The sequence below is a fragment of the Oculina patagonica genome, chromosome 1, assembly GCF_052425735.1.
Source record: "Oculina patagonica isolate OP01 chromosome 1, crgOcupat, whole genome shotgun sequence".
Classification (NCBI taxonomy): Eukaryota; Metazoa; Cnidaria; class Anthozoa; order Scleractinia; family Oculinidae; genus Oculina; species Oculina patagonica.
The window spans coordinates 36192651-36214467 of NC_135758.1; the positions used below are offsets into that span (position 1 = coordinate 36192651).

The 21817-nt window shown below is 37.8% G+C and overlaps 2 protein-coding genes across 4 annotated transcripts in view; one reads left to right on the forward strand and one right to left on the reverse strand.

Annotated features, from left to right (window-relative positions):
- LOC144667275 (uncharacterized) overlaps positions 1 to 21817 on the reverse strand; it is a 31270-nt gene that overhangs the window by 8315 nt on the left and 1138 nt on the right. Inside the window, exons 1-14 of one of the 3 annotated variants that reach the window (XM_078528674.1) lie at positions 19337 to 19582; positions 8399 to 8493; positions 8209 to 8296; positions 7159 to 7305; positions 5977 to 6125; positions 5219 to 5368; positions 3845 to 3928; positions 3129 to 3246; positions 2813 to 2904; positions 2460 to 2558; positions 2174 to 2261; positions 1884 to 1930; positions 1101 to 1500; positions 265 to 581 (exon numbers count right to left, since the gene is read on the reverse strand). In XM_078528674.1, coding sequence (XP_078384800.1) covers positions 265 to 581; positions 1101 to 1500; positions 1884 to 1930; positions 2174 to 2261; positions 2460 to 2558; positions 2813 to 2904; positions 3129 to 3246; positions 3845 to 3928; positions 5219 to 5368; positions 5977 to 6125; positions 7159 to 7305; positions 8209 to 8296; positions 8399 to 8493; positions 19337 to 19487 — 2025 coding nt within the window. In that variant the 5' untranslated portion in view covers positions 19488 to 19582. Of the gene's footprint in view, positions 1 to 264; positions 582 to 1100; positions 1501 to 1883; positions 1931 to 2173; positions 2262 to 2459; positions 2559 to 2812; positions 2905 to 3128; positions 3247 to 3844; positions 3929 to 5218; positions 5369 to 5976; positions 6126 to 7158; positions 7306 to 8208; positions 8297 to 8398; positions 8494 to 9559; positions 9839 to 19336; positions 19583 to 21817 lie in introns of those variants that run through there. The other 2 variants (XM_078528684.1, XM_078528680.1) reach the window with 2 other exon arrangements.
- LOC144627927 (uncharacterized) overlaps positions 8429 to 21817 on the forward strand; it is a 31174-nt gene continuing 17785 nt past the window's right edge. Inside the window, exon 1 of the mRNA XM_078485963.1 lies at positions 8429 to 8566. Coding sequence (XP_078342089.1) covers positions 8519 to 8566 — 48 coding nt within the window. The 5' untranslated portion in view covers positions 8429 to 8518. The remainder of the gene's footprint in view (positions 8567 to 21817) is intronic.

The following is a 21817-nucleotide window of genomic DNA, read 5'->3' on the forward strand; positions in this document are numbered from 1 at the left end:
TTTACATTTTTCCATGTTCATTAGTGTTAAAGTTATTTTTATTTTATAGTTAGGGACCCCAGGAAAGGGTCCTTCCTCTGCTAGATACCTTTAAACACATAAATAAAGTAGATTCATTCATTCATTTCTGCAGAAACTACTAAAAATTTCTTGCTTAGTAAAACAGACAATAACAAAACCACACTGAAATGGGAGATGAAAATCAACTCTGCCTTTTCAGTTGAAGTTGGTGTTGAGAACAAGCTAATACAGAAGTTCTATTACCTTTTGTATCTTTGGCCTGACTGTCGCTGCACGCGCATTCACGTCAAACCGTTGTCTGCTGGCCACGCTGACCGGCACATCAGCCATGCCCGTGACTTCTTTCTCAAACATGTCAGCAAGCTCTTTGCCATAAATGTCATTTGTAGCTACCGTGCCAACTTCCGGGAACAGGTACTTCCGGAATAGCGCTGAGAGAACGGCAGCTTGATGCACGTCTGAAGGGCAAGTTCTGAAAAAATACTTGTACTTTGTTTTGTCCGAGAGGATGGAAGATGTTGAGCCGTATGAGATTTGTGGAATTCTGTTGTTCGCAGAACCTGAGAGTGGAGCCAAAAAGAGAAGGATTAGAATTCACATAATACAGGTAGTAAGCACGCTAGCCTCTTTAGCAGACGTTCTTATGGCTTCCTATTGAAAATCAATCAAAAAGTAAGCTTGTAAACCATGTTAATCCTTCCTAATCCTATATATCTGCGGTCCCTTTAGAAGTTGATACTGTACTTATTTTTCCTTCCTAAGCTATTATTAAACAATTATCAGACGAAATCGGATGGAATAACATCTGATACTTAGGAGACGAGGCTATAAGCCGTACGTTGACTAAAATCCGACGAAGTTTCGCTTGATTGAGCAAGATCATTGTTTTATTATTCAACACATTGTCAACGAAACTGTGGTTGTGCAAATGCTTTGCAAGATGTTGGACGAATCTTTTAGAGCACACTTTCAAATAAGGTAAGCAACGTATATCACAGGATACCGGTATCTGTAATGTGCGGATGACTTTTAACTAAACACTGTGCCCTTGAAAAAGAAAGGACGCTAAATGGACTCACCTAGCACATCAGCAGCAGCCTGGGAACAGGAAGAGCGATAAGCACCTATAACCGCTACCACGCCATCTTTGGCCAGCTCCTCAGCGGCACGTTTGCAAGACGCGTTGGAATCCACTCCGCCATCTTGAATTCTGATATCGAAATCCACCGATAATGTCAGATCTTTGTTCATCATCTCCACGGCTACACGAAACGCTGATTCAAATTCCCTGCCGAGTTCCGACAGTCCTGCCAAGTCCGGGTGCATAGGAGCGATAAAACCGATTCTAAAGGTTGTTTTCCCCGGGAGTCCTTTATCAGTGGGTGGTATTTTTGTGTTGCCCGGCCAAATAATGTCGGTGTTGACTCGTTCAATGCCGATGGTCTTGTTCCACTTTCCGACTTTTTTCCAGAATTTTCCCTAAAATCATAGAAACGCAAAGTTATGAAATTTATGCAGACCTTACACAAGCACTGTACTACGCAGTTCAATGAACCCCGTTATTTCGAACCGTCCGAGGATAACAACAAGTAGTTCGAAATAGCGGGCGTTCGAAATAACCGATAGTAAATGACTTAAGGGTAAATCCAAGGGAAATGGGTTTTTAGCTCGAAATAACGGGGATTTCGAAACAACCGAGTTCGAATTAGCGGGGTCTAGCGGGGTACAATTTGTACTCGTCTGCCTTTGCAGGGCCCTACTTACTATCTAAAGCCAAATAACGTAGATAAACAAACTAAAGAAAGTTCAGGGCTTACGATAAGAAAGGGTAACAAAGAAATCCAATTTAAGAAAAATCTTACCTGGAGATTTCCGACGTCGTATCCTGGAGACTCAAAATATGTGGGACCTGTCAAGAAGAAACGAATTCATTAGTTGTATTACACACGAATAATGAACTACTTTTCTGCCTCAAAAACATATCCACTTGTAATCTAACAAGTACAGCTGACAATGTCAGGACCTTGATAGTGGTTTGGCGATTTAATCTACTCGTTTTAATTTAGTTTTAAGAATTTAAGATGTCTTAATCACCTGGAACTTCGTTATGCCTTGTTTTTTTTTTTTTTTCATAAGGCAATGAAAACCTCACCTTGAGCGCCAACAAATCCAGCGTTCTTGTTACTGAACTTCTTCAACTCGTCAAAAACCAACTTTCGTAATTTGGATGGAGAGTCATTCTACAGAAAAGATGAAATAACATGTTTGAAAAAAACTTAATATTGCGAGAATGTTTATTGTTAAATTTTCTGTCGCGAGTTTAGCTTCTCTTTGACGGTCCCTTTTAAAATAGGGACGGGCTACTGTAAAAAGGCATGGGCCATGCATTTGTTGTGATTGCTCAGTTATGATACACCAAAGGGAAAAGATTTTATTACCCCAGATATTCTGCCTTGTCTTGCTAATCTGTCAAACGCCACGTAGTAAGCATAAACCGCATCGTACACTTGCGGAACATAAGCGGAGGTAGACGGCAACTAAAATGGAATACAAGAAAACAAAATATGATTACAAAAGCACCAGTCTAATACTTGCTAAGTGTTGTATCTAAGTGTCAGCTTACATGAGGTGTATTCAAGCCTATTTTGTTTGTGTATTCCCATGCTTTTAGCTGCATGGACTTTTTTCTGATATTTGACGGCCAAAAAAGTAAGACACGTTTCTGATACAATAGCGAACTACCATTGAATTTATCTCGCGTTCTCTTTTTGAGAATCAAAGACAAACTTACATGGTCATAAATAATCCCAGGATATTGTTCTTTAATGATTTTCTTGGACAGCCACTTCACTTTGATATTTAGAATCCTTCGACCAAAGCCTCCTAAAAAGAGAAACACACACAAAGACCATGAAAATACAATTTACCATTTCGAAGAAAAGTTGTGAAAATATCAGGAAGAAAAACCAGGAATGCCTAAAATTAGAAATTAAATGTTCCTCAAGACACCTTTGCTTATGGCCAAGAGAAGTTTTTCCTCATTTTGTACAGTTTTTGTGACTAAAATAGCTTGTGACGCAGTATATTTATGATTGACAGTAACGTACCTTTGGGCATAATTCCCACAGTTCCTTGCATTGCTGCCGTAGCTTTGCTCTCATTGGTGGGCGGAGTGGCCATAACACCATCACTACCAAGCCAGACCCACCCCTTACCAGTCATGCCCTGTCAAACAGGAATACAGTACTCAGACGTCAGTATGTGGCAAGAGACTTTAATATAAAAAAGTAGTATAAAGCCCGGGCCAAATAAGGATGAGAGTTGATGAATGTTGACTCTCGGGAGATTTTTTGTTAACTCTCATCGACTATCATCAACTCGAGCCAAACGAGAGAAACTCTCTTCGAATCTCGTGAAAAATTTGAGCACGTTCAAAGTAGATAAAAGCGCACGAGAGTCGATGAGAATGCATCGGAGTTTCAGGCTAAACGAGAGCGAGATTTTAAACTCTTATCAACTCTCATCTTCGTTTGGCCTGGGCTTAATCAGCTGGAGAAAAATCGAGGTCAAGAAATGCACCTACAGGACTCCAATAAAATAACAATGCTCCTGCAGTTCCAAAGTGTTATAGCAATCCTTTTTGCACCGTACTGAGGCCTCTGGCCAGGACGATAGCACCTTTTCTCTGATTGGTTACAGTATTAATATGCAACCTTTCCAAGCCAGTTATAACGCAAAAAACGCGATACCAGAACAAATTGAGAAAACTGAGTATAACGTCACTAGAGTAACTGTAAGTTACAATTGTAACAAATCAGTTTACCTTTGCTTTTGCAGTTTTAAAGATAGCCCGAGCATCTTCAGGAAGACCAAACACGAGGTTTACTCTCGTTTGAGCGTCTTTTATCTACGGAAAAAGAAATTAATGACATAAAAGCAATCAGTTAACGTTAAAACATGTAGAGGTGCAACCCCAGTGTTACGCAAGAAACTAAATTTGGAGCAGCATTTAATTCTAGACCCTTTTCTATAACATGACATTGTTAATCGAAGGAAATCGACAACATAATAGCTTATTAAGATATAAAGAAAACCAAGGTGGTAATAGTAATTAAGCCCTCGCCAAACGGTAACGCAAGTGGACACAAGTAATCGCAAGTTGAACTTGTGCACAGACTTGCGATTGTTGGCCAAACGGACTGTCAAAAAAGCCATTTCAATGCCACTACGCGCGCTGCAATTCAGTATTTGAAGTAAACAGCAAGACTTGCTATGACTTGCGCTGGGTGACCAAACGGTGAAAAACTTGCGTTGACTTGCGTGCAAATTTGATCTCGACTAAAGTGAACGCAAGTCATCGCAATCGCAGGTCTTTACAAACCAAAAAATTCGGGGAAGATTGACACTTAATAACAAACGTTTATAAAACACTTTTAAGATGCGACATTCGCGCACAGCACGTTCAAGCTTTTTCCTCCTCACGATTCTGCAATTATCTTCCAATAATCCTGATGATCAGGAAGCTATGGTTAACGGATCGAGTTCTCGGTTTGCGAATTGATAATTTCCAGCGCAAACGATCAAACAAGAACAAGATCACATTTTTTAATGACCCATATCATAAGAATTTAGCAAGGGAGGGGAGACTAGGGGTCAAGCATGATCAGATTAGCAAACACGTGTTAAATTTTTCATACACGTTAAAAGGTAACTTTAACTTGAGTGGATTATGAAGAAATGGAAGACGCTAATTTAGAACAAGCTATTGGAAAAGAAAAATAAGGAGTTTCCTTTGTGAAGGGAAACAACCTTCGTCATTGCCACCGATTTGGCACCGTCATGTCTGATTTGAGACGCCTCTTCGTTTTCCCACTGTTGCTAATTTTAGCGCTTGTTAAATTAGGAATCGTTTATAAACGATGATGATGCCATTTTAAAGCCATTAGAAACATTTCGAGGTGGTAACAAGACGTTTTGAAAAGCAATCCGACTCTTGAGCAAACATCGATTACCAAGCAAAACATAACAGTATTTGAAGTGACAATTTTACAAACCGTGCCGCCTTTGCTAAATAGACACTCATCAAGCCATTTGACGTAAATGCTTCAAATGCCATTATGGTGTATGTTTTTAGTAACCAAATGTCGATTAGTAATGTAAACAAACCGTTCGAATCCCAAAACCGAACAACTCTTACCAATTGTACTTTGCTGTCTATAACCTCCGGACTGGCCATGCTTGATAACCGTGAAGATGCGTGGATTCGAATCCCTTGCAGTCGTGCTGCTGTTTCGAAGCTGTCGGCAAGGTTTTTAGCGTAACCGTCAGATGTAGCAATAGTGCTGACCTGTTTCAACGGATGGAGAAAGGAAGGAAGGAAGTCAGAGAATGTCTGCAATTTAAGACAATATTGAGCTATTTCCCGAGGAGGTATTTTGTGTCAAAATGGGGTAACAAGCTTTGAGGGTGTATACAGTCCTACAAGATTGTCCAAGTCGGTAGAGAAAACTAGCCTCTCTTTCTTTGAGAACCGTAACTGAAATCGTGTAAAGAAAATAAAGTTCATCGATCTGATTTTATGGAAGTTTGTGAGATGTTATCTATTCAGCCACACTTAACTTTGCACCACGTAACACTAACATGCTTTAGGTTTTATGGTGTTGAATAAGCCTGGCTTATAGGTGCCAGGTATTGCCGAAACAAACTTATAGCAAAACTAAAGAGAATGCTTCAAACTCAGTTATTTGTCAGTTTAAGTCTGACTATAGGGGTTCAAAGTTATGCTATAAAATGGAACTAAATCGAGCCTTTACTCTTGTCAACAACTGTTCATTGACAGTCCTAATGTACGATCATCTATATACACTTAAAGACCTGTAAGATAGTGAGCGCGAAATTAAGCAGTGTATTCTCCACAATAGCATGAGAAGCTTTCATTAACAGCCTAGTACTTACTCTTCTCCAGTTGAAATGAGTCACCAACTCGGCTAAGGCCTCAGCCTGATTCACATCACTAGCGCAAGTCCTAAAGAACCGAGGATACTTCTTCTTGTTGGATAGCTCTGCTGCCGTGGACGCATACGATATCTGGGTCATAAATGGCACTACAAAAGAATAACAACAAAAGACGGTCAAACTGTTGTTGCTTCTGTAAAGTAGCTATAAATCTTCTTTACCAAATTGACGTTCACACATTTGTCAAAGCAGTTCCCGTCATAAATCCTCACTTTAAACACCAGTTTTAAAAGGTCAAAGTTAAGTATGTCAACGCTGAGAAAAACATGTCTAATTTTTCAAACTATCGACAATTTAATGTCGACATATTTTCCTCTAAATGATCCCACTGATTTTCGCTGTTGGTCGGTACAGCAAAGCGAGACACATTCCATGCAAAAGGTTGTTGTATCCAGCTTTCAAATGTTGTCTGTTGGAACTAGTGTTCTTGCTTCCTCACTTTACAAGTTCTAGAATCTACACGAAGAAGTCCACATCAAGTGACCCAAGATTGCCAAATATTAACAATCTACTTTGCCAAATGGACTGCTTCCTTCAGCAAACGTTTTACTACCTTGCTCAATTATTTTATTAGGTAGATGCGTTTGATCAAATCACAAAGGCGAAGGAATTCTCTCAGTTCAATTCTTTGATGAAAACGAATAAGTCCTTCACCTAATCCTAATTCTGAATTACACATATTTTCTATCGACTTTATTGTTGTATGTTACAAAAGCAGAGTAAAACATTCTGCTGTGGGTCTTGAATTGGTAGAAATGTGTACAAAACGTTGGGAGAAAGATTGAATATTTAAGTCCATGACACACTGTGTTGCATATGAGTGTTGATATGTCTTAGGTACTATGCTTGAATTACCATACACTGCTTTCATCTAATACACAAATAATGCTTTTCCAATAGAGAATGAAATAGCTTGGTCCTAGACAATTTAAAACTCCTTTTTTTCTTCCAAACTCAAGAGTCACGAAAGGCGAAGAACAAAAGGAACGAATAAAAAAACAATATGGGCACAAAGCCCCGGCACTAGAAGAACAAGGACTGAATAACACTACCAACTAAGCTACAGACTAAAGCTCAAACGTCTAAGAAGTAATTTGTCTCCCGTGACATTATTTCGCTTACCATTGTCTCTGAAGTATTGGTGAGATGCTTTGGAACAAGACGAACGCATCGCTCCTACTACTCCCACAATATTTGAGTCAGCCGCTAGCTGCTGCGCTGCGATTTTACAGGTAGTGGAAGGGTTTGTGCCTCCATCTTTGATCATGCCTGTAAAGGATTGGAAATGTAGTTCACAAAATTAATTAAAAAATTTTCTCGAACACTAACGACATTCTTTACAACAAAAACTTAAATAATGTTTGCCTAACTTTGCTTGAAAATCAGGAATAAGAAAAAAGCGTTTGTAACAAGTCAACTTGCCTAACACAAGTTTGGTGAATTCTGCTTGCTCGTTTTGTACGTTCCTAGATGCTAACAACAACTTTACAAACGACAATTATGAAACTGAAAACATTGGTGCCCCTATATGTTGTCTCTATAAATGACATAGTGCTGCGTTTGCCCAATCTCAGTACTACACTGTTATCTCTTATTGATGTTGTATAACTGTCTAGAGATGAGTTTTCATTTTGTCATAAAAATATGTTAAGAAAGGACGTTAATTAAAAGCGGCAGTTATACCGAACCATTGCCTATTGTTCTACGTCGTAGTTAAGGCTATAACTAGATTAATTACTGGGTTGTTAATCTAGTTATTGCGATAGTAAAACAGTTATATATCTGTGCTTAAAATCTGCCATATCTAAATTGTGTGTTGTAACACGAATTGAATTTTTTCTACACATTGCAATAACAAGTTTTTCATGAGGTACACCAGTGCTTCACTTGTAACTGAAAAATTCAAACTCGGGACGTTTCAGAATATTAGTAGGATGGGTTGGCAAAACTGTACAAGTCGTTTCGGACTTACAATAAAATGAAAATCCCTCAGTATTGATTACAAAGAAGGAAAAACCCCACTCCAAACATGTGAGGAAGACCGCCAATTCTGGGAGTGTAAACACCAACGCGAAGGCACGAAATCAATTGTTTCTTGGTTTAATCCGAACTTATGCCGGTTTAGTAAGTGCCTTAAGCCAATTTACCATGAATTATTAAATAAAACCTCACTTTTAAAATCCATGGAGAACTTAATTTTACTGCCAGCCTTGGCAGCATCTTCGTTGATGAGCTCTACGGCGATTTTGAACGCCGAACTCTGAAAGAACAAAGCCAAGGAGACATGTTAAGAACACAGCAAGGTTAACTAGAAGTGTCAAGAAATGAACCAGTTTTGAGCTAGATGTTAAGAAGAACTTACCAATTCTTGTCCTAGAGATGCTGTGGCTCCTAGAGACTTGTCTAACGCACCGATGAAGCCAAGTTTGATTGTTATGTTCTTGGCTTCGGCAGGTTCTGGAAACAAAATGGGAACCAAAGTATGTCTGGAGTTAAAGAAGTGCTCGAGATCTTCAAGGCTTCGTTTAAGGTAAGGGAAAAGTGAAGCTTTTGAAACTGGATTTAGAAGTAGAACGAGGGAAATAATACATAAGGTCTGAGCGTTCATTGTTACATGCGACAGAACTGGATAGTGGATAAGAAAGGCAGGGAGGCCTTAGGCACACACGTCTAGGCTATCACATTACAAAATAGCCAAACAGTCAAGATTGTTCTAGGGGCCTCCAGATCAAGCAACATGATGTTCTAACAATGTAACAACCCTGCCTAAAATAACAACATGAACAATTTTAAGATACTAGACGAGAAATGTTTAAAGTTTGATTTCCTGAGGTATTTCCTTTTCTGTTATCTCAATGTCCAAAAATCTATTCACTGCTTAAACACTTCCTAAGTGAAAATTGAAGGCCTTTCATGTCGAGACCGCTAGCATCTTGTTTTTACATTTTAGCGGCGATCGCTTGATACAAAATAAGAAGTAACCATTAGTTAAGGCATGGAATAAACCCTGAACATTTGTTCCAAAAGAGAAAAACTGCGACGTGAAGATATTCCTTCCAAATCAATGATTCACTCCAAAGGAATTCAACCCTCCCTTGCCTTGAGCCTTGTAGGAGTAGCAGTTACGTACAGTGACTTTGCACTGTGAAAACTGAGAAAACGAGAACGCGTTTGGATTATTTAAAGCCGATGAAGAATTGAAAGTTTCAAGGCAATGAAACTTTGGACTTGGCAAGTTCATGAGCCACCCAACATGGGAAGCTCATAATGAGCTTAACAGAGTCCTCTGTGAACTCTCATTGCTGTATCCTCTGAAACATAGTCGATGAGGATCACAGTCAGTACCATTGCATTAACTGTTGTTTAACACCTAGTTGAAGAGCTCTACTGTACAGGCACTACAACAAGCCAATTCCTTCCCAATGTCTGTACGTTTGTCCAAAATGATTAATTACCCATTGTGTTCAGATGGCACGCAATGGATTCACCTTTCCAAGTTCCAATTCTTTTGCGATTGACTTACCAACATAAATTGCTGCTAGAGCATATATATAGAGAGAAATCGCCGCATGTAACATTTCGTGAGATTTAGCTGCTTAGCAAGAAGTGTTCTTTGCCGCTTCACTCTTCACACTTCTTTTGCACCAGTATGGTCAACCCGCCTATTTTATGGCCTCAAATGGTTGCGCACGCGGAAATCCGCATCCTCCAAGTTACACCGCATACATTGCGACGCATACTTTCTACCAACTATTTTTTTAAAAGATTGGAATTTGTAGCTTCCAACAAGAAGGCTAATCGACATAATGACCCAAACGTACCCGAACTTACATTTTTTATCTCTACGATCGATGATGTTGCAGGGAAAACGAACAATGTTTTCAACAACGTCTTGACACTTTTCCAAATTGAACAAACTAACCAGACAGTCATGACACAAAAGTTACAACAACTTCAAAATAAACACAGAAGAAAAGGTGGAGCTAGTTTGTACTGTAAAAACATTGTTTAAATAAGCCTGTTACCAAGGAGAAAAAAGATCATTTGTGAACGAAAAAGTAAAGCAGATAAGTGAAATAAACTTTAGTTTTATTAGAGTTGATGAGATGAAAAGATCGACTTTTCTCTTTACGCTTAAAATACGTGCACAAATTTGGACATAGTTCAAACTCGTTTGAACGAGTTTACACTAAGAAGTATCCATTTGAAAAATTCAAGGGGCCGTTTAAGGGATTTTTCTCGTTTCAAATGGGTACTAATCCAATGTAGTATTTAAAGTCGTGATTAGAGGTTCTCTAACTCATTACACCTGACAGATAAACCTTAAAACTCCTCTCGAGTTTGTCCAATGGCATGCAAACGAAACTTGATAGGTCATGATAGCGTGTTGCTAAATAGACACAAACAATCTGCACTAATCGGCTACTGACTGGAGTATTTCCTGATTAAAATAAACCTGATGGAAGTACGACAGATTTGGGACCGTGATTGTCACATAAATTGTCAATTTGAAGTCAACCAAACAGGCGGTGCTTTATGATGAGTGGATCGATTCCAAGGTATTCGTAGAATTCATAGATTCTAAGATAAGATAATGCGATTGCGGTGCACCTTGTTACCGGAGAAAAATAAGCTGCGAGAGGATATTAGAACGTAAGAAATAAAATTATTTTTTTTTAAAAAAAGCCAAAAAAAACTTTCTTGTTAAAAATAAATAATGATTGTATGCGTTCGATTCTGTGACATTTTTTTTAAAAATCTATCTCTTGTTACATCAATAAACACACAGGGTTCAAAAGCAGGGCTGTAAAATGACACCACGCTAGAACATGGCAACAGATCATTAATCATTATTGTTTGTCGGGTTTAACAACTGATGAAATCCTGCTAACAAGGTTTTGATCAAACACTTTTTACTCACTGTGTACCTCCACCAGTTTAAGGAACTTTTTCTGCGCTACAAAAAGACATTTTCATTGCGTGTTGGCAACAGATGCTTGCACGAGCGAACAAGTGAAGACAAAGGAATGGCAACGCCCAAGAAAACAGAGACCCTTTCTTCTGTTTCTTCGATCTGTTGCGTGGCACAATTAAATTTTGGGTGAGCGTTGCTTTTCCATAACGCTGTTTCTTTATCCTCTAACATGTTGAACATTACTTAACGAACAAACAGAACTTACCGAAGGCATGTATTATTTCAGTGCTAGTTGACGCAACAAAGCGCACGAACTGTGCCATATCTGAATACTTCGTTTAGCTTTGCTAGATGAATAGACCGTTATTCGAGTCCTTTCTTTCGTATTGCACTTTCATATAAGCTATGCAGTTAACAAAACACTGTTAATCTATATTTTTAAAACATAAATGTCAGTTATTTATGTCAAATCAAAGCCTAATGGATTGCGTTTTTACGGTGAAAATTGAACTCAAGGCGAAAGATTGTAGTATTGTCTAGAAGAGCCTACGTTGTAATCATCCCGTTTGAGACTGAAAAGTTGCTGGCAAATGCTACGCGTAACGTTTATCATTTAACACAGGTGTTAACCACAGCAAGATCACATCTATAATGTAGTAAATTTTAATCGAGTCTCCTTGTTTCAAAGCGACTCGAAGACAATCTTAGTTTCTAGTGTTGGAGAAGAAATCTAAATTGACATTCTACTTCATACACAATTGCTGTGTTGTTAAACGCAGTACGAGCTTCAATAATACGAGCTAAAATCCATTGATTGTCTTTGAACGACTCTAATAGTTCCAAATAAGCCATCAATTCTATCAAGCAGTCCAAAGCCGAAATTTCTCAATGGACATATTGCTCTCGATATTACTCGAGGCCTTTATAAGATATGTCGCTTGGTATGGTGGTTATCGCATCAAGGGCTTTTATAACAGGAGGCCACAATCTAGAGCTTTTCTTTTACTTTTAGCAAATCTAATACTTCAATAATAGGAAGTAATCAAGTTTTGTTCGTGTTCAGGAACCGAAATCTTTCAATTGGCATATACATAGTATTCGACGCATCTCCAAAATATACTGTGTGGTAGTTGTACTTTTCAAGAGCTTTAAAAGCCAAACTCTAGCGATTCTCTTTTGACTATTCAAATGTTTTATAGTGGTGACCGAGTAGTAGCTCCTTATAGATTCTATTCAGTTGTCGAAAAAAGAAAATTCATTGGACAACCGACACATCTGCACAATAAGTCAAGTTGTGTAGCGCTTAATTTACGTATCAACTCGAGCTCTAATAACAACTCAAGCTAAATTACATTGATGGTCTTTTAACGATTCTATGGCTTTACAGTAGCAGGTAATCGATTCTTTTCAGTGTTTGAAAGCCGAAAACTCTTAATAGACACGAAGCAACTTTAAAATAAGTCTGCGTAGTAAATCAAGAACTTCCATAACACGAGCTTAAATTGGGTTAACGATCTAAACTGTAGTTTTATAGTAGCAAGTAGTCGACTCTTCTCAGTGTCTGAAACCGAAATCTCTCAATAAACACGCGGAAGACCGTTAAAATAAGCTGTGTGGTGGTAATAAGTATCTAATGATAGTATTTTAACAATTTCAACAGTTTGATAGCGTTAAATAGCAGCGACAAGCGTCTGAATAACTGTGGTTTATAATACAAAAATACCGGTGTTTGACCACTTGTTTGCCAAGAAACTCTGTTCCCCCCTCGTTCACGCGATAATTAGAGCAATTGAGGTGTTCGGAAATCCTGATTTCGTTAAGACGAGATGCCAAAGAAACCGGCATAGCCTCCACAGAACAATTCTTAAACCATGTGCTACGTTTTTTGTTTTGGTGTTCTGATCATGTTTAAGACAAATTGTGTAAGGAAGAACTATACATATGGCTGTGTATATTTTAAAATCTACTGTCAACTCGCTCTGACTGTAGTTTCAATAGTACGTTTTGGAAGTTCATCATTTAAAGAACCAATTCCTAAATCTGTATCTTTTTTTCTCAATCTTCAATCTCCGTTTTGGAAGGAGGCTTTCCAAACTCTAGCCGTCAGGTCTTGTATCTTGTTTTATTCTATTGTAGTGCTCATGAAACATTGCTAAGAAAGCTATCCTCTTTGGTTTATCTCCTACCTTTCTTAAATTAAAGTTACTGAAAGTCCTAAAAACTGCCAGGCTTTCCACTTTGAAAAAACATTTGACGTGTACGTGCTTTAAAATCATTTTATAAACTTATATTTTACTCTACAAATGCTGTGAAAAAAAATCATGACCTTCAGGTATAAATGTATCAGTCAACAATCTAATTCTGAAATAGTCATGCTGGTTTCTCACCGCAGTTCTTTTATTTGTGACAAGTATTCTCAGTAAAAAAAGAAAAGAGTAAAACCTTTTATCTGCACAAACACTGGGCGAATGAAACTTCAAATGAAAGATGTTAGCTGTGATACCCTTGGAAATTCATTAATGTTTACATTTTCGGCGTTGAATCCATAAAACGTTTCCATTATATCCCTTTCGGACACAACAACTTTGGTTTATTAAGTTCGATTCTGATTTCGTTTTGTCGCGAGGCATCAAAGGCAAATACCACTTAGAAATGATTTATTTCTCTTAGCGTTTTCTTCTCTCTTGCTTTTTCCCAGCAAAGTATACCTCAGGTTTTAAATCAGATATGTGTAAAGTGAAATTGTCAGCATCTTTGATAACTAGAGATTTTAAAGATAGCTCCTTCATTCTCTACTGACCATTTTCAATAGCATTTTCTATTGGTCACAGCTGCTTAGAAATGTTTCATTTAAACTCTTGGTTAAACTGAAATTCAGTTTATTTCCTTCATTCGAGGTAAAGAAATGTACACTGCTCCGAGACAGCCAAGAAGTGTAAGAATTTCATGTAGTGAATAGACCCTTCACGTAGCACTGCTGGTGTTGTTTGAAGTTATATCACATATAGTCTATAGTTTTCTGTTTCTTAAACTATGTTGTTGCTGTCCTTTGAAACAGTATATATCATCTCCAGTTAGTTGGCACTGATTAGATGTACAAAAAGCAGAGAATGAAATAATTTCGAAAACACGAATGAAATGATCTTTCTGTGCACGAACGAATAAGTAGGTTGTTTTGATGAACACAGTCTTACTTATTGTTGCGTAGACCGGCAATAAAATGTTTTTGAGCTCTAGCCGTTTCTGAGTCTTTCATTAATGCGTTCTAATTAAATTTGAAAAGGACAATTATTGAATAATATTTAACTATTGTTGTAATCAAATGCACACGAGATAACAAAACTAAACACGATTTTGGCCAGGCTTCGTAACACTTATTTTCCGTTAGAATATTTTGAGGGATTTTTTAACATCTTAAGATGTCCTAAAGTGGAAGATATAGATTACTCGTTTGTGAAGGTTGCTATCGCAAAAAAATGTTTTGTTGACGCTATTTAGGAATACGTATTCTTTAATGGCAAAACCATCTTCCTATAATAACGAGGACATACTTTTCCTTGTGAGTTCTTTGGCCGATTCTAAACCATTCCGTCTTAGCGTTCCTTCAATTCAAGCTGTGATCTTACTTTTCCTTATAAGTCAGTTATAGTCTGTTATAACTGTGGCACAGGTAGATTATTTATTTTGCGTAGCTTTCACCACTCAGTTTTTAATTGTAAACATGTTATGTCGTATCACACAATTTTTAATAAAAAATAAATTGTAATTACCTCCTAGTCTGCGACTCGCTGTCATTTAATAAATTCAGTGACAATCATTCAATAAATCGCTCCATGCTACTTTGTTGTCCAGTTTAAATGCAACTTCTACACATGCATTTGGTGGGCAATTTTGCTTCTTATGTGACATCATAATTACAAACAGTTTCAACATTGCTTTGTGAAAGAACAATGATCTTCTATCCCTGCCTGCTTGAATTTTTATGAACAAACTAAAGACAGGTTGGAAAAAATGAAAAAAATAACTGTTGCGTTATCAGACGAGCTAATGATCGATTCAGAGAGTTTAGAATTTGAATTTGTTGGTATTCTTGACAAAATAATAATAACTACATTTGCAAATCTTAATCAAATACGAATGCGCATTGATTTGCAGTTTTGTACAAACTTTCTCTGTCAAATATAATTGTGAGGTACTTATGTTCCATTATTGTGTTCTGATGTTATCTTGAGTAATGGAGTCGGCTTTCCTCTTTTTGTGGAAATTGCTCTTTAAATTGACTCCCAAAATAAATTATACTTTTCAATTTTGATCACAAGCACAAACTCAGTTCTCGAACATCTTAAGCCCTTAAGTGTGGCAAAAGTCTTCTATAGCCTCTCGAGAACATCAAGTTTTCTGACAGGAGTTTTGACAAATACATTTACTTCACGTTTTTCAATCATCTTTGATAAGATCTCCTTTCAGCATCGATTCGACTTGGTGGAGCCATGAAAATTCGACCTTTATTCTTATAAGATATCAGGTGTCGAGGAATCGTGTATCGGATATTTTTAGTCCTTTATAAGCTCTGAAGTAATAGTAATAAAAACTTCAAAAAGTAAGAAATTCTACTCAAAATACTTCAGACGAGGATGTTTAAGAAGGTTTACAATGTGAAACTTCTTAAAAACCTGTCAGTATACAAAAGGAAATCATTCCTCGAGGCTTTGCGAAAAGTACTAAACATGCGCAAAAACCTGATATCTAGAGCCCAGTCCTCCAGTTTGCTAACTTTCAAATTTGCACCAGAATGAGGCAGGAGTCTGCTCTGCATCCAAATAATTCCAAGACCCGGCATCTTTCATGTGGGAATGGTTTTTTTTTTCGTGATACACCTAGTTTTAAAAGGTTCGACCGCAATAAAATAAAGGAAGGAAGCTTTAAAAAATTTCAGTCATGACTTTAAAAGTCGTTTCCTGTTCGGCTACAGTTAGACTACGAAGGAAATTCAACGGTTCATTCCTTGCGCTTACGTAGAAAGAAATAAGGAGTGCGATGATATGAATGGACAATCCTTTCAAGAAGGTTAATGCCGTAAAGTGGTCGATAAACAACTTTGACAACTTGAAAACCCATGTGACCCTATACGTAGCCTGCGAGCAGTCTCTCTCTTCGGGGCAACGGCTCGCTTCGCTCGGCACTGGCGTCGTTGTCCCCGAAGCTCTTACGTTGCCCCCAAAGAGAGAGCCTGCTCGCAGGCTACCCTATACGCGAGTACTGCAACTCAAACAGTCCGGCTTTATCATTTCAATCGGCTATTTTTTGATTGCAATATTACTGGAAACTGATAAAACATGAGTTTGTTTTCGAATTCGTTTAACTCATTTTTGCGTCTTTAATTTTTTTTTTCAAATAGAACATGGTAAATAACATTCCTTATGGCCTTTGTCGTCTGAAGGATCAAATACGAGTACTTGTAATGTTTCTCTCCTCCGTAAGCGTTGCTGGACTGCGGACTGTCTTTGTGAACTTTCAACTAGACTGGTCTCCACAGATAGACGAGTAACGACGCTTCAGACCCACTGAATAGAACATAGAACCTAATACAAGATGTCCTCTAAATGAAGTTTTTTTTTAAGAATAACGACTTAAATTTTAAACTATGTAATTTAAAATTTTGTTAATCCCTTTGAATTCTGAAAGGACTTAAACATGTCCGCTTTGACGGCTGCTAGCTTTTTGAAGAGAACAACTTCAGCACATGGGAAACTTGTCTCTTCAATTTTTCTTTGTTGTCTAAAATACCGTACATGGTTTACATGGCAAACTCCTTGAATTTGAACCTTTGCTTTGAGTATCTTAGTATCTTTTCATATCAAAGAGGCCCGAGAAAGAAATGATCAAAAGAAGCAAGCCTTGTGAGTTCATTTTATGAGATATCCTTTTTTTGGAGAAGGGGTATACAGTATTCTCATGTTTGAAGAGACTTTATGCTGAAATAGCTCGTACTCTTCCCAAAAGGCCAACAGTTACACACAGGCTCTACAGAGACACCTTTTTACGGTTCCTTGATAGCCTTCAGGCTTTCAATGCCGAATTGAAAAAAAAATCTCTTTTCTAAACGCTATAAGTTCTCTTTATTTTAGTTTTGAGAATTTTTAAATGATCAATAGAGAAAACCCAAGACAAAAACTGTTTTTCGTTATTCTCACTGTCTGTCCGGCTTGACAGGAGATTGATTTTAAGAAAGTCTTCTTCACATCACATTAATCCCGTCCCTCAAGTCAAACATAAGGTGGGCACACGGCCCCATGCTTGAACTAAGGGTGCGTTTGTTTCCGTGATTGAACAGTCATGTTTTTTTAACTTTTAACTCCCCTGGAATAAGAACACGGGCTGGAAGTGCAGTAAAACTTACTCCTATCTTAGTTTCTCAGTAATTTTTTTTCATATCCGTCGAATTTTCGACTGATTTTCAAGCAACTTCGTACGCATAGGAATGCAACTTGGAACACTGCCCGCCAAGCTTCGATAACAAGTAATTTATTAGAACTGGGATTACATACACTTCCTCTGCTGTCGAAAAAGAAAATAACTGCATGTTTATTCCATGTACAGCTCAGCATTGCGAAATCTAGAGCCGACAGATCTCTCAAATTACAAGACAGCTACATGTCCAGGCTCAATGACCATTGAAACATGCTTCTAGTGGACCAGAAAATGCAACCAAATGTTTTACTGAGAGTAAAGTAACTTCGAGAAAAAGACCCACAGGCTGATTAAACTGTAATGAAGGGATGTAATGTAATTTTGGTCTGTCAAAATTTTAAAGGTGATGGATTGTAAATTAATGTTCGCTTCCTGAACAAAGAAAGGAATGCAAACCACATCAAAGCACCCATTGTGTTGTTGAAAAATACAGTGCAATGTAGCAGGCATTTCCGTCAAAAATACCCGCGGGGAGCTGGCCCGAAAAGGTCTTGTTTTTGACCTGTTTTCTGGGAGATAAGAGGACTAACCGGAATCCAAAGGTCTTAGCCTCGTATGATTCGTTTTGTTCAAGAAGCGACTAAAGGCCAAATAAACATTCTGTTTCAGTAGTTAAATGTGATCGACAAACGTGACGAATCTACATTTCTTTGAGCGGCTCGATGAAAACCGCAAGACACATTTCCTCTGTAAATTTTGAAGTGTGAAAACGCCGAAGGAAAACTAATGGCTTTACCGTTTGGTAATTCAAGATTGCGCGCATCTGCCCAGCGAACGCAAAGCTTCTGGAAGAAGCAAAAGGAATAAAGATCGGATTTTCGCCGCTTATCAACAAACGCGTCACATTTCTTAAGTGACATAATGGATTCGCAGAAGTGTTGTATTGTGAAGGAAGGATTAAGAACCGCACCATGTGTTTACATTAGCCCCACACGCCACTCGAAAATTAAACATGTACAAATACGAAAGCGAGCGACACGGCTTTAAAACGAGCGTTTAACGACCAAAGGGGCACTATTTTCATTGTACACAAAACATGATTTTATAGAGCCAATATGACTTGGAAGTAAAATACAATTTCTGAACGCAGTGAAATAACTTTTGCGCCTATTTTCTCACCCACACCATAGTTTCACACCTTCAAGTGTCCATACGAAATAGAAAGCATACCTTTGAAACAAAAGGACGGAATTTGGGAACGGCTTAGTATGTTGTCTTTAGTGTAGTAAACTCCTAAAACTCGTAAATGGTTTGCCAGGGTAAAAAACACAAGGCTGAGGCTTGCGAGAACAGAGTATTAAACACCGCACAGTGCTAATGAATTTACAAATGTAATATTATGTTCTTCCGCTGCCAATCCAAAATAATGATCTACAAAATTTGTCGAAATAATAGATCAGCTCACAAACCCAGCTGCAGCGTGAAAGAGGGAGAGACTGAATGATGAACACTAAATGAACATAAGTTTGCAAAGAAATAAAGTTTAAACTAGTAACTTCTTTACAAAACAGGCTACTATAGGCTAAGGAAGTGCAAGCAATAGTAACGGAGGAACTGAAAAGACAACGTAAAATATGCGAGAACTGCGAGCGCCTTATCAACCATGTATAGTTGACGTTCACCTACCTTCTGACACGAAATGTTTTAAAACCTACTTACAAATTACTAGGTTTGTTTAAGAAAACTTCCTAGCGTTTATGGTAGCTGTAAGCTAACTTTAGAGCTGAGCGAGATAATAGGCGAGACGCTAACAAAATGGTCTATCTACGCGAAGAAAACGCTTAAGCTAAAATTCAAAACGGTAAACCTCCTCCGTTCAATTCAATTGCCCTTGTAGTGTACTCTATTAACAGAAACAAAAATAAAGAAACCACAGTGGAGGGCAAATGTACGTCAAATTATCAGTGAACTTACCTATTAACTCGCCGGATGGGCGAAAGCTGTGCACAAAGATAATAACTAACAGCACTAGTAGCAAAGCGAGTCCAGTGCATACAAGATGCTGTAATAAGGGCCAACGTTTTCTTTTCGAATCCATCTTGTAGTAGACTTGTAGCCTTCGCATTATGATTGAGTAAAATTTTCACTATTCTAGAGCTGGTATAATGTGTAACGACGAGTCTCAGTCGAGGTCTTGCAGTGTTACTTTCAACGCCGATCCAAAAAGAAACACACTTACTAGTAAATAGCATGTCAAGGGGAAATGAATTAAATACTTGCCCTACGTAATGCGCGCGTCATCACATTAAAATACACAAGCGAACGCCTATGACTGTCAAATTAGCTTCCGCCAATAGAACACCTCACTCGATTTTTCTTGCGAAGCATGCAGTGACGCTTTTTAATCTGGTTAATTTTTGAATAGTAGTGTAAAGGATTACGAAAGACGGTGAGATTTGCTAGAGGTCATTTCAGAATACGATCGCAGTTTTTGCGAGCAAGAAATAACGATGGAAAAGTATTTGACATGTTGTTGCGCACGAGTTTGCAAATTCATTCACTAATGGAATTTTTGTTCTTTTCAGAAACCGTATAATGGATTTATGATTAATTAGATCGAGTACGATTCGCGGACAAAGGAATAAAGAGTGCGAAATGCTAAAAATAGAGATTGCAATCTTGATGTATAGTGTACTTTCAGTTGCAAGCATTGAAATCATGGGAAATCTTGGGTTCATCGGGTCGACCAAGGAAAATCCCAGCTCGCCGTGGGGGAACATAGTCTCTTGCGATAATTTCATCGCTGATAAATGCCCCACGAGCGAACTTTCCAATATATAAATGACTTGGGCAATGCTAGAGTCAAAATGTCGAGATTCGCGCGATATCATTGCTATATCTGAAACACGCAAGCATGGCGCGAGATATCAAATTTACAACATATCTATTGTAGTCTGGAAAACTGAGAACAAAATACGGTGCATATGTACTGACACACTTATCAACAAAACGCTGGGAGAACAACTTACTAACTAGGAGAGCTGACAAGAGTTGATAATAATTTTGTAAACGCAATTAAGATGCATCAGGGATAGAAAGAGACCCACGCTTCAGGGTCAGCGCGCCAAAGCAGCTAAATCGCATCTTCCAACGCAATACTAATCCCAAGCTTAACCTTTGTACGTTCTAACAAGGTAACGAAAACGTCCCGTGGATTTATGATTTATTGCTTTTTGTAGCGGACCGTTTTTTTTTCCCTGCGAAAACTAACTGGAAACTATATGAAACAATTTTTCTCGCTTCACATCAGAATATATAAATACGAGTAATGGCCATAATTATTTTTATTTTCTTTTTATGCATCTATTCGCCGCAAACAAAGGATTGATTCAAAATGACACATACTATAAATTAGCTTTATAGTATCTTATATTCAGTTAATCTTCGCAGTTACTGCACTTCAAATAAAGAAAGATTTCAGTGCAAGCTGTAAAGTATTAAAGTTTGCCTGCGAAAGCCCATAAAAATGCCCGTAAAAGTTACATTTGTATTTAAAAGGTTTCTTTTTTTAATTTACAGTAAAAGTACACCAATATAAGACGTTCTGGTCTACTTTACTTTTGTCATTTACTGTTTTCGTTCCGAGGTTAATTCTCTGGGTCAGGAAATCTTATTAGAGAAATTCATTAACATTTAAGAAATCCACGACTCCTATTGGACAAAGATTAGAACTGGAAATGAACATTGTAAATTAACAAGAATGTTTTTAGTGATACAACAAAAGCACAAATTAACAGTCTTGGCACTCGCTTAACTCGGCAATGTTATAATTGCTCACTAAATCCTAATTGTGGCAAAATCAAAATAAATACCGTACACTAATTCTTCCGACAATGATTTCTTCGATGGTTAGAAATCATTGAATCTTCGAAATGCGTTTTCCGACGCGACATCCGTAGTCAGGTTTCGCATTCAATGTAAACCAACAAAACACAGATAAATCTGTTTGCTTTGAACATGTGGTTTTCGAATGACGAACTACGGACGCGTACTTCTTTAGTCACTTTAAAGTTTTACAAACCTAATTACAACGAGAAGTTTTTTTGATGAGTTTAACACCTCCATAAGAAATTAATCTCAAACCCGCTAACTTTTCAAGAACCAATAGTAAATCCTCTTCGCGACTATAATGATCTTACACTAAAACATTAATGCTGGATACCCTTTTACTTTAAAAAAAAAAGATGTTAGTCGCTGGCGTTTGTAGGAGTGAATCAGCCTGGAACGAACTTTAGTTCTGAAACAAGAATAAATTATCTAAATTGTTCGCGAAAGTGTGGTGGATTTAGCCCGGTCGGACACACTCGAGTTAGCTGAAGGTTAGTCACAGTTCTCGGTGCTAATTGTTCTTACGGAACATTTTAAAGTGCTGACAAAGAGAAAACTTGGACTGGG